Source organism: Passer montanus, unplaced genomic scaffold (assembly GCF_014805655.1).
Source record: "Passer montanus isolate IOZ18808 unplaced genomic scaffold, ASM1480565v1 scaffold24, whole genome shotgun sequence".
Taxonomy (NCBI): Eukaryota; Metazoa; Chordata; class Aves; order Passeriformes; family Passeridae; genus Passer; species Passer montanus.
The window spans coordinates 8531021-8544647 of NW_024367037.1; the positions used below are offsets into that span (position 1 = coordinate 8531021).

The window sequence follows — 13627 nt, forward strand, 5'->3', positions numbered from 1 at the left end:
GCCTACCAGTACTGAGGTGAATGCTATTGAGTATTATCTGTGCATTTTTAGTACTAACAGGTGTTTGTTGTCATCTTAATATATCTTTTTGCATATTGATGGCTGAGAGTTATCTTGACTTGTTTACTGTCTTGTTGAGTAATGCAGGCTATGTAATAATTTTATTTCAGATATCACAATTGAGCTTCTTTGATGGTCAGGTCTAAAAATGAGATCATGCTTCATTCAACTTTGACCCAAATTTTTTTTAAAATATTTTGCAAATAAAGTTACCTTACCCATTAGAGCATCTGTGCCTTTGATCCATCTTCTCTTTTCCCCCTACTATGTGCTAAGATATCGAAGCGCCTGTAATCTTTTATATCATACTGCTGCCATGGGGTAGGGAAATACTATAATGTAAAGTATTTTTCATGTGAGAAACAGATCATACAATAATTTCTGTGAGAAGTAGGTGTCATCTCATTGGTTAAATCTGACCAATATATCTATTGCTAGACACAAAACTCCTGGAAGATAGTGAATCAAGCTTATGAACACCCTAACTTAGTCCAATTTGCTTTTTCTTTTTTTCTCACTTTCTTTTTCTCTCTGTACAATTATAGCCTATCTCAACCTTCTGACAACTTCCTTTCACCATATATACTTTTATCTTATACATACACTGAGGAGATACAAACAAACCTCCTCTCAAAACATTGACTGATGACATCTGTACAACAAGGTGTGCTGTCCTAAAGATCATGACAAATTGAGGTAGAGAGAAGCTAAATTTTTTAAAGTCTTAATTTAAAAGGATTCAATTTTCAATATAATTGGGTTCATGAAAGAATCACCTGCTCATTGTGGATGTTGTTTAATATTTGTGAACACTGAGTAGACTAAAGGGTTTTTTCCTTAACTCACATTAGATAGAGATATACTTAATCTTTTGTTTGGGAAAGTCAACAAGTATTTTTTTTTTTTGTTCCATTTATGTTCAATATATGCATATTTTCAACTTGCACTTTTTTTTTTTTTTCTTAGGGTGACAAATCCAAATGCTAGGTGTCCTGATTTTTTCTCTGCAAAACCTGTTCATTTCATAAAGGTCCTCAGGCCAAATAAAAATAACAGCTACTATAATTTAACACAGTAATCCATCAAAAATCTCTGAAATTACTTTCTGATATGCCCAAGGATAATTCCAAAGAACAGTTGCTTAAGCTTACTATACTCAAATGCTGCACTGACAAGCCACTAAATCTAGTCTCAATTTAGCAAAGAATTTCAGGAAGCCTACATCTAAGCATGCGCCTAAATCCAGGCAATCTCTAGGCTTGGGTTCTTACTTAAAAGTAAGTATGTTTAAAGACTGTCCTCTACCTTTCTATCTAGGGAACTAAGTAAAAATTAAATATCTGTTACTTTTGGAGAGCAAAGCTGCCATTTCTTCAACTCTTTGAATGAATTAAAACTGGTTTTCTACCTTGACACAAATTATGTGGTAGATCTATATCAATTCAGCATTTCTCCATTTGATCACTATCAAACTAATATAGCCTTAAATAGGTTTAACTCACTCACTCAGTCTTTTTCCTTATTTTTTTTTCTTTTTTTTTTTTTTTAATATTCTGTGACAATAAGCTGAGCTTTTGTTGGAATTGGGAAACCGTGATTAATGATTTTTCTGTATACCTGTACTATTCTTCCTCTGGATACCCTTGTCCCTAAGCTGAGCTTTTGTTGGAATGGGGAAACCATGATTAATTATTTTTCTGTATACCTGTACTATTCTTCCTCTGGATACCCTTGCCCCTAAAAAAGCTACCCTGGAATTGTCTGAAATGAAATTATTTCCTTCAGTCATCTTCTGCTTGGAACATAATTAATTCAGATATGCTTTTTTGGTTCTACTCAGTTGGTTAATCAGATTTACAAGTTGTAAAATGAAGTGATACAAGTTCTGCAATCATTTGCAGTGTTTATTTTATGTTTCAAAATTTGAAACATAAAATAAACTTGCAGTGCATTTTTTACCACATTCCCACAACAACTTTTGTTCATGCATCCACTGTCAAAAGGTTTTTTTTAAAACAAAACTGGAGCAGTACTTATGTATATTTTTAAAGAGAAAATTATATAATAATAATAACAATAATAATAATAATAAAATTATTCTTTATCTGAAAAATCTTCTTGATTATTTCAAATGCACATTGCTTACATGATCACAGCATAGTCTACAAATCACTGGGGAGATGAATACCTCACGTTTTGGTTTCCTCAAATAGGTTTGTAGAAGAGGTTTTAACTTCAATGACAAAAAGATATTTTAGAATACACATTGTAAAATGTACTTCCAATTAATTTTTTGTCTTTTAATATATAGGGTTATAAGATTTACCGAACAATTGAGGATGACATTGAAAGGAATAAATTCATTATAAAATTGTGAAAATAAGTAAGCAAATACTTTTGATCAACATTTCAAAAATATTGAATGACCTACTCCAGAGGTCATTACAAATTAGAGATGCAAAAAGTTTATTTGAATAAAGGGATGTTGAAATTCTATGTAATATCCAGCAATTTCTGTTAAGAAAGTTTTCTTGAGTCGTGAATAAGATGATAAAAACGGAATTATAAAATATTTTTTGAGAATTCATAAATAAATAAACTCGTTTTTGTGACACATCCATTGTCAAAATTTTGTACTAGCATGACAGAAGCAGACAGTGTGAAATGTGTTATTCCAGTCACATATCAATCCCCTAGATGACACTGAGAAGCCAGAAGATGTTGTGTAACCGGACTTACATACATCATTTGCCAGATGTTATCTGATAGTTGAAGCTCAAGAGACAATGTTATCAAATCTGCTGGTTGCAGTATGTGGGTTAACAAAAGATTGTATTATACTCCTCTTGCTTTCTTTTGGATTTTTTTCCCTTTCTTTTCTTTTCCTGTAGCTCATTTCTCAAGTCTATGTGAAAAATAATATTAAAAGAGAATGTAGAAAATACTTCCTGAAAATATTTTATTCCTAAATGTTGATTTCATTATGAGGTTTAGACAATTGGTTGTTAACTGCTACTAACTATGAGTTCCATATTGAAATTCTACAAACCAATTTTATAATATTTTTTTAAGAATACTGGCCTAGGATTTTAAAAATCAGATGTGCTAGTTTGTATCTCTGTAATTTTATGTGCATCCTCCACAGAAATATTTTTTAGCAATAATACAGTTATTTGTATTCTAGAATATTGCATATCAGTGATATTTCAATACAAGTGTAGAGCAGCAATTTACCAAGCACTTTTAAATGAAAGGTATAATTTATATTTTACTTTTTTTTTCTTTTTATATCTAGAACTTTAAATGACTCTTTTAAATCAAGCTAGGAAAAATCCTGTGGTTTGGCAGTCAAAAACTTGATCTGGTCAAATGAAATTCAATTATTGTCTATTTGTTGGGTAAGCGGCTGACCCCTGCTTAACAATCCTGAGAGCCATGACTGGCCATCATGTTTTGACCTGCTTCTGCTGCAAGTCAAAACTCTCCTGAGACCTCATTCCTTCTAAACATTACCCCATCAATGGCAGAACCAGACAATCGCTAATCAGTCCCCACTTTGCTGTTCTTTTCCCTGTCTCTTCAACCACTTACATAGCAATATTGGGTATTGTGTAAAGCAGGCATAAGGACTTATGAACACTGCCTTTCTAAATTGTGATTCAATGAATCACAAATTCTTTTTCATTTATGTGATGCAGAAAGTCACTATTTATTCTCTGTATTGGGCTGAACCAGTCAGTTAGTGTAGGACTCAATCAATTGCTAAACTCAGCTCAGATTGTGGGCCTAAACTGGCTTCTTTTAGAATCAGTATTAAAATTATGAGTAAATCCAGTGAAAAGAAAACTACTTATTCAAACCAGTAGATATTGATCAGAGGAGGAAAAATGTAAATCCATAAAAATGTATACTTAAATTCCGTGTAAACTATAATTTTTAAACCTAAAATCTAAAGTTATGTTAATGTAATTAAAAATTTACTAATCCATACTTAATATAATAACTTTTTAGGGACAGTAGAATCTGGAGTTTCTGGGGAAAGGAAAAGTCAGATGCAAAATAGTTCCATAGATAAATGTAACTCTAATCAAATTCTAGGTTCCAAATCCCCACTTTCTCACAGATTCGTTTGTGATGTTCTTGACAAACCACTTTGAGGTCATTTTGTGAACACAGGGCATGTGGTATAAATGCTACTTAGAGAGGACTGAGGATCCACTAGAAAAAGGTTGTTAAAAGAAAAAGTAAAAAAGATTGAAGGCAATATCCCCTGGTTTAGAATTTATTTTCAAGTTGATTTTTTCATACAGGTATGCAGTAAAACTTATGTTAGTGTTGTTTATGAGAAACAATCTTTAGTCACTAATTTCAGTGGAAAAGTTTGGGGCTAGAGCTGGTGTGAATTATGTTTGGTTTACATAGCAAAGCATACAGTAGGACTTCTCTCATCAAAATAATAGCAGTCACAGCTGGCCTCTGTCTTGTTTCTAAGAGTTTATGTCTACTCTAGGTCAGTATAAGGAATTAAGTGTGGTTTGAACTTTCTCTGGAACTTTTAATTGCATGAAATTGGAGAAAAATTATCAATTTGAACAAAAGTGAATGTCAATGTCATGAAGTTATAACCAGCAGGAAACAAATTAACTGAAAGCCAAGAAACGTGGCTGTGAAGTCAGATTAAACAAAAATTGTCTAAATTTTTGCCCCCATAATCTCAGGGGAAGCTGAATTGCATAATACTGGAAAAGGGTGAATGATTATTGCTTACATCCAATGTATTATTTATATCCGTTTAATATCTCAATGTTACCTTGTATAATAAAATGTAAAATTCATGTTTGTGGGTAATGTAAGTGGGTAATTATGTAGGGAATTCACAGTTAACACAGAGCTATGTTCTTTCTGAAATATTTCCTCAGAGAGAGCTGCTGTCCTATGCAGTTAAAAAGATGAAGAAGCAAAAGAATGTCTCCAAAGACACTCCCCAATACACTCCGCTGCTAAAGTTCTTAAAAACACATCTCATTATGTACATTTGGGGAAACTACTGAGGTCAACAGCTCAGTGTTCCCTAAAAGGACAGTTTCTAGCCAGAAAACCTGCTAAGAGTAGCACAAGAAAAAGGAAAGATCTGGTGTCACTGACTTATACCACTATGAATTCTAAAATGACAGGACAGAAAACTTACTCTTTCCACAGTTTTTTGGGACTTGGTGTTAATATGCCTTTCTCAGCAACTCACTGAGCTGTGTGACTTTTATAATTCCCCTTCTCGTTCACTGAAAGTGTCTGTGGTGGGCATATATAATTACAATTGGAGGTGACAATTGGGTTTAAAAAATGAATTTCACTTTTCCTTTGATATATGCTACTTTTTTTTCCAAATTTTTTCCTTTAGAAAGAGAACATTCAGGTTCCAGTGGGGATGAAAACCTAGATTTTTTCCCTTTGATCCTAAGGATTTCTACCCTGAATACAGAATACATTTTAAAAACATCCTGTGACATTGACTTTTTGAATCATACAGTAACTTTGTTACAGGAGAGTACTAGAATATAATTCATCCAACAACTTTACATAATCTAGCAGTTGCACAGTAAACTAATGAATGGGGTTTTTTTCCAGCCTATGGCAATTTCACTTGTTTCTACTTTAAGAATCCTATTTTCTGTAGCATTTTGTCTGTTTCATCTGCTTCTGATAAATGGCCAGGCAATTAAGCAAGCAGTTGATTTTACAAACAATTCAGCTCCCTTTGGTGCTCTCTGACCAATTCTTCACTTTTGCAAAAGATCAACTGGTCTTTTGCTAGTCTGTAACAGAAAAAAATATTGCAGACAGTAGAAGAATTTCTTGTTAAAGTAGAAAGTGAGTTATTCATATGTAGAAACTAGAGGAGATATTTGAGTTTCTCATGTGAGATGCAGTTATCTTCAAAAAGATATCATCATTGGCGAGGCCAGCTACAGCAGGAGAATATTAGTAGGTGTAAACACTGTGTTGTATTTCTTTTTAAATTGGAAATGTGCCACAATGTGCAGTGAACAACAGGTTATACAGTGCTACTTGAAGCAGCACAAGTAGTATATTCTGTTAACTATAAGAGCTCTAAAGGATGTAGCTATTCAAAAGAACACTACAAAAGAAATTAATGCATTCATTCTGTTAAATGTTCTGAGGTAAAACCAGGAGAAAACATTTCTCCTATGAAAACCACAAAGTCTATTTTAAATCACAAAGTTATTTTCATAAGATCCTTCTGTCCTGAGAAATACACCCAGCAGACTGGTACAGCATAAGTATACTGAAAAGGATGTGCAGATTCTGCACTCAGTGATAGCAAGAAATAACCATGTGTAAATAGGTTCAAACTGCAGAAGTAATGCCTGGTACTCAGTTGTAGCTAAATCTTTGGGCTCATTTTTTCCCCTTGGTCTTCTGACATGAACTTAAAGCGTTATTTCCTTGGACTGGGCTAGGTGTAATCTATTAAAAAAATGATGAGACAAATCCTGAGCCTTTAGTAGTATCCTGCTGAAATTGCATGACTAGGAATACTTAGAATTTAACATTATTCAGGAAAAGCACTATAGCGTTGCACATCTCTCTTCCTAGTCCAGTTCAGAGACCATTAGTCAATTACAGGAAGCCTCCAGGATATTATCTTGGGGAGACACAGACAAGGTGCTGCCCTTGACTGATAGTCAGTTCTGGCGGTCAAGTCAGCTGCACTGTCACAGCAAGGCTGCATTACTCAGATAAAGTGGACTCCTGAGCTCGTTCAGTCTTGCTTCAATATTTTCGGGCAACACGCAGGTGAAGGTACATGCAGCACTTGAAATGTTCATCATGGGATCATTTTTCCCTTCATTTCCACACAGAGTGTGCTGCATAAAGGGAATATAATGCCTTATTGTAGTGCTCAGCTGCTAGTGTAAATATTGAACATAACAAAAGTGATCCCATACATAGCAAGGCGCCAGGACTTCCTCTTTCCACTCATCAGCCTGAGTATGACATTGTTGTCCATGCTTGCTCTCATTTCTCACTTCTGGGATTTAGGAGCACATATAAAAGGGTTGAAACACCCTTTGAGGAGGAGAGCCAGAATCTCATGTGACCTTTTGCTTTCCAACATGGCTCTTATCCATAACAAAATTTACACAGGAGAAAGGGCCTACTTTTTAAAGGGTTTGCAGAATAGGCAACAGAGGTGAGCAGGCTAAAATCTCAAAGGCTACCGATGTTTGCATGAAAACAGAAATTTAACTGCAACTGCTGTTATCATGTGCTCTATTCCAGTGGAATTTATTCAGGTGCTTCTTGTCTGTTGAGTTTGAGCAATATCAGCAAGAAGTTATGCAATGACACAGATTTTGTTTTAATTTTTTTGTTTTTCTTATTTTCTGATGTTGTCTTTTTTATTTCTAAATAGACTGCAATGAAACAAAGAAACACAAAATTTTGGCATACAAATGTCAACTATTGCTAACACTTGCAGTATATCTCATTTTACTGTGGTCACCATAGCAATACAATTAGTTTACAAATCACTGTATATATTAATTACATTAAACAAATAAGTTGTAAGAATGAGCTGAGAGTAGTAAAGTGACAAAAAAAAAAGAAAGAAGGTATTGTAGAAATCAAATTTTTGGGTAATAGTTTGTGTTATTTCAACAATACATGCCTTCATATGACTCTTTGCTGATTTAATGGCGGGTAGGTGTTCAAAGTGAAATAGCAGGAGTCATATTCACTGCTACATTTGCACTTATCAGCTTTGAGCTCTTTCATGACAATGTTAAGGAGTGAAAAATTTGAGAAAGGTTATTTTAGGTTACAAATATGTAGTCTTCAAAAGAGTTGCAATTGATCACAATATTGTCCTTAAAAAGAAAACGGAAAATAAAGAGCGGATATAGCACATAATATTGCCAACTATAATTATTACAAAACTTTCCACAGTGTCTAGCAAACTATAGTCTTTCTTTGAATACCTTTTGATATCATTAGTACATTTATAGATATATATATGAAAGTTTCAAAAAGACTAAAAATATGAAAAGAGCCATAAGAACAAATTTCATTCTAGGCTAACAAGAAATAATTTGTGGGATTTTGCATAGCAATTTAACTTAATATTGTTTTTCTCACTATTTTTTCTTTACTCTCCCCAGCAGAATAGCTGTTTCCTTTGAACACCACAGAAAAAAAATGTTTCTGTACAGAAATGATTTTCTATTTTAGAATTATATTAACGATTCTTTGAGAAGATTTTTATGTTTTTAAAATCCTTTGGCCATCTTCTTCCAATACTTTTACTCTATCATCAAATACTGAAGCAATGACATACCTTAGAATAATAATGCTTTTCTGTACTGAACTGTGCAAGGTCTAGTTTTACAGAGAACTGTACCTCACCCCCTGAGAGGACAAGGCTGGTTTAGGCTCCCAGAAATCATTGCAAAAGAACCTGACTTAGTAAACTTACAGATAAATAACTAGTGGCTTGCTGTATAGTGCAATTCTCTTTACTATTCTATGAGTATTTGCATGTAAAATCAGATCTGTAAGTTATCTGTCAGACAAGCATGTGCATGTGTTAAAATTACTTAAATATTGATGGGTAGGAGTTGAATACCTATTTCTAGTCAAAGATGGAGAAGTGAAAAGATATATCTACAGCTCTCTGATCAGTGAATTAAAGAGGACAGTTTCCCTACTTCTGATTAGGAAATATGACTACAAACTATTGTGACTACTTTCTGTATATATCCATTAAAAAGGAGGTTTTTCTATTCACAAATTACAAAAAACCCCTTAGGTTTTAAACATCAACCCTTTATAGTGTATTGTTTATTCAAATAGTTCAAATAATTCCTCCACATCTCATTCATAGCAGAAAAAAGAAAAATACTTCAAAAGTTATTCAGCACCAGAGTACTGTATTACACATTTCCTCCCTCTTGACTTTTAACTGCACAGCAATTGCTCATGTTCTTTACTGTATATATTGCACTTCAGATATTAAAATAAAAAAAAAAATAATTAAGTATACTATAGTCCAGACATGATCAGAAGCGCATAAACTCAATCTTCCATTTTTTAAAAGAGATATTAAAATTTTGTCTTATATCTTTTGACTTCCAGAGTGAGATACCTATTATTTTTTATTAGTGAAAGCAGTAGGTTTCAAGTTTGCTGGGTAAGAAAATGCCCAGATGAATTTTATATGAAAAGATAAGGAAAGATGAATAAAATGTGAGATGTGCACTTGGAAGTTTTACCTTTTTAAGAGTAAAAATACTTTAATTTTTCTGTATTACAACATTACTTTTAAAAGCCTTGCGCCATCTCTCATTGAAGACAAGTTGAATTATCTTTATATAAGTGTGGAATTTTTAATTCAACAGATGATCTTTTAAAATTGATTTGCAATAATATTTACCAGCAGAACATCATGTTGCTAGTAATTAGTTTGAACTTTATGTTTTTTTCCTATGCTTTACAGAAATTATTCAAGTAATATAATTTTAAACAATTTCACTTTCTGTGTAAGTAAGTGACAGGGAGTAAGGCGTTACATGCGTACGTGCATGCATGGGTGGGTAAACATATTTCTGTGTGGATATACCTCACCTGGGCAATCCCATAAGATGCTGCAGCGTACTTGTAAACAAGGTCATTTACATACTTTTGGAAGACTTTATCCAGTTGATGCACAATGCCTTTTAACTTTACAATTTTCTTCATTTCATAAGATTTTTGAGCAATTGGGTACCTTAACTCCTTACAATTGCCCTCCTGTTTTTCTATTTAAATTCCATGTTTTCCAGCTGCTTAGAAGAGCCAGACTTCTTGCATAGAAACAGTGAAATGAAAAATAAAGATATGTAGTATGGTTTCCACGGAAAATATAGATTCCAAAGCTGGCATCCAAAATCTTGAGAGTCTCCCATGAAGACCTAGAGGAGCTTTTTGAAACCAGGCCTGTATATGTTCCTGCAACTCAGAGCAAATTCCACAAAACCAAGTCTGCATTTTGTTAGAGATTTGTCTAACTTCTGCTGCTACCTTAGATAACAGATCTAGACTTTTGATTGGCTATTTCACTATTATCCAATTCTATTGTTTAATTATTACAAAATCAGAGGATCAGAAAATGGCTGGTCTCAGAAGGTACTTCTGGAGGGTGACTTGTCCAACACCCTTTCCAAGCCGTTTGCCTAGGATCATGTCTAGACCGCTATTGAATATCTCCAAGGATAGAGATTACACAAACTCTTGGCTACCTTGCTAGTCCTGAGTCACCTCATACTGTAGAAATGTTTCCTGATATTCAGATGGATCCTCGTGGGATTCAATGTGTGCTCATTGCATCTTCTTCTGACACTGGATATCACCAAAAAGAGACTGACTTCATTCTCTTTGCACCCTTCCACTAGGTTTTTGTACACATTGGTGGGATCACCTCTGACCCTTCCCTTCTCCAGACTGACCGTCTAACTTTATCAGCCTTTCCTCACATGTCCTTCAAAAAATTCATGACACTTTGTTGGATCGTCTCTAGAAGCTCCACATTGCTTCCTATTTTGCCTTTGTTTTTTTCTCTCTACTTGTTACATCTTATTTTTCAGAGAAATGTTTTCCAATCTTGGGTGTTTTCCTCATGGGAACATGATTTTGATCGGTCTATTGGAAGATCTAGCCAGTCAGTGTTTATATAACATTGATATTTCGACCCAGCCAGACTGAGAATAACAATTTGATTGAATTGCATACAGAAGAGCTGTTAAAATCTAATCCACTTAATAGGAGACTATTTAAAAAGTAAATATTTACTAGTTAAATATGCTCAAACATGGGTGAATTTTAAGCATGCATGCTAATACCTTATTTACAGATTTTGTTTTTATTACAGTAGTATTGGTATAATAGCAATATTTAATGATTATCACCTCAGTTGTCATAGATTTTATTTCCTTTTCACTCTTGCAGAAATTTATTTTTTAAAACTGAGCATGTCTACCATATTTCTAGAATGTTAGTGGATTGTGCATTTCTGTATGTGTTGTTCCAACATTACTGTATTGTTAAATGAGAACATACTTTCAGAGTTGTTTTGTGGATCAAATTATATGGTCTAGATTGTATTTCAGCCTGGATTCTTGCTACCAGCATTGCTTTATATGAAAACTCTCATATGGGGAAAATTCTGGCAGGACGGTTTTTGCTTTCTTCCCTCCTATGTACTTTAATAATGTGTTGGAGTGTTTTCAGTAAATCAGAGTAATCCTTGCAAACTCAATAAAAGGAAGAAATGCAATGGTTACGTGAGATACCAGCATGGTAATTCGAACCATAAGTAAGAGCAGATTTCTTTTCAGTATCTCACTTTCAGAGCTAGATATCAGCTTCCCAAGTACATTAGCTGAAATATTTGATTAACTTTAGTGTTGTTGGTAATCTATCTACTGATCCATAAAAATACATAACAATTAATACTAATTGCCTACTCAGCTATATTTGGAGTCCTGTAAGTTCATGAGTACTCATTATTTATGTTGTCCAACTGTAAAAGAAATTTGGGAAGAACAGCAGCCTGGTTATAGAGGGGCAATTTAAAAAGTGATCTTACAATTCCACTTTTTGAAGTCAACACATTTTGACTGTTCAGATTAAAATGGCTGATCTTGTTTATACAGCACTAGACTACTTTGTTATATTATTTGGTTATGATTATTACTGTTCTTAATTGACCAAGGCTAGAGGGAAAGAACAGATTTTGTGGCTTGGTTGTGAGTTTAATTTTTTTTTTTCATTTGATACATCTCCTTCTCCGAAGCTTCTCTTCTTAATTTGTATGATTATTACTGTTCTTAATTGACTAAGGCTAGAGGGAAAGAACAGTTTTTGTGGTTTGGTTGTGAGTTTAATTTTTTTTTTCATTTGATACATCTCCTTCTTCCGAAGCTTCTCTTCTTAATTTCCTTTATTTTTTTATTTATAGTTCTTTCTACACTGACCCAGTTCTGAAACAAGTTTCATGCATAATTGAGAAAAACAGTGCACAACATTAATTTTAGGTAGGAAAGCAGTGCAAGTGATAAAAATTTCCCAGACAAGACCAGTCTATTCTAAGAAATCACTTCTTGAATTGCTTTAGACTCCCATATTTCTGGTTTTGGGCAGTATCTTCAACCTGAGCCAAATTTTGTGAAATGATGCTTTGTATATGGATGGGTGTCTATTGAAGCACAGGTCTAAAACCAAATTCATTTTATCTCTGTATTACGCCTGACAATAAAGGCACGATACAAGCTCTCTCAGATAGTAAATACAATCATGTTTATCTGATGGAAAATAGCACACATATTAGACTTATGACCTTGTTTGTACAATGACTGCTAATGGTAATTCTTATGGTATTTGTTTCCAGTAAGACCAAAAGGATGCTTCTGACAAAGAAAGTGTCTCCTTTTGGTCAGTAGGGATGGCAGAGTATTCATAAACACAGAATTAAGTTTGGATTTCTCTAGTTAAGTTGAGTGTTAATATCAAAATGCAAAATTGGCAAAAAGATTTTGAATGGATCTGTAAATATATCTTCTTTCACTACGCTGATGTATTAAAATGTCATGTGGTTAGCTGTGTGATGTTCTCACTTGCTAATGTATGCAGAAATATTTTTGTACTCTTCTGAAAGAGAGAGACAGAGAAAAGCAGGATTCTATAACAGAAAAAAATAACTTGGTATGATGGTATCAATAATTTCTGCATTAATAATTTTTGTGTTGCCATAGTTTTGAAACAGTTCCCATTTCCAATAAGTATATGTATAATTATGTAACTAAAGTGCATTATAAAATTTGAACATATTAGCATAACATCCTAGATATTGAACAAAACTAATTTTGTCTTTCTCTATTTTTAAGACCCAGATTTTAAGGACCTTGGTGTTTTGAAGCCATTGCCAGGTTGGTATGCTGTTTTGGGGGTTTTTTCTAACTTAGAGGCCTTTATACTCTGCTGTAGAAAACATTTTTGTTTGCTGTTCAGGTTTCATTTTTTCTGGTGTTTTGTTATTCAGTTTGTGAGTTTGAGATGGGAGGACCTGAAGGAATTGTGGAATCTGTACAAATTGTTAAAGAAGGAAAAGCTTCTGAAACTGAAGCAGTAGACTGTAAATGGTACATCCGAGCACCACCCCGATCCAAGGTCAGTCCTTCATCCACTTGCTGATTTGCCATTTAATTTAAGAAATTGCCTTTTCTAATATATTGTGCATTTCTTAGTACAGTCAGATCGTGTTCAATAACTTTACAGCTTGAACTATAAACTAATTTTTTCCTTCTGCTGTGGAAGGGTAATTTGTCATCTTTGCCAAAATAGCCACCTTTCTTCATAAATGATGATTTGGGCAGTGCTAATGTGTTTTTTGTGCTATAAGTAGTTTTCTTAAATTCATCTTTAATTTTGCTCATATTTTTAAATAATCAATGTGTGTTTTAAAGTGGGAAGTAATCTTATAATTTTAGTTTTCAATATATTTCAAATAACTAAC

At 33.5% G+C, this 13627-nt stretch overlaps 1 protein-coding gene across 6 annotated transcripts in view; it reads left to right on the forward strand.

The window, feature by feature from the left end:
* The window catches only part of NETO1 (neuropilin and tolloid like 1), a 79413-nt gene that overhangs the window by 22002 nt on the left and 43784 nt on the right, over positions 1-13627 (forward strand). For 5 of the 6 annotated variants that reach the window (XR_005627638.1, XR_005627636.1, XR_005627637.1 and 2 more), the window contains exons 5-6: positions 12999-13040; positions 13154-13281. Coding sequence is in view for 3 of the 6 variants with exons in the window: in XM_039711121.1 (XP_039567055.1) it covers positions 12999-13040; positions 13154-13281 (170 nt within the window). In the remaining 3 variants the exon portion in view is untranslated. Of the gene's footprint in view, positions 1-12998; positions 13041-13122; positions 13282-13627 lie in introns of those variants that run through there. The other variant, XM_039711122.1, reaches the window with a different exon arrangement.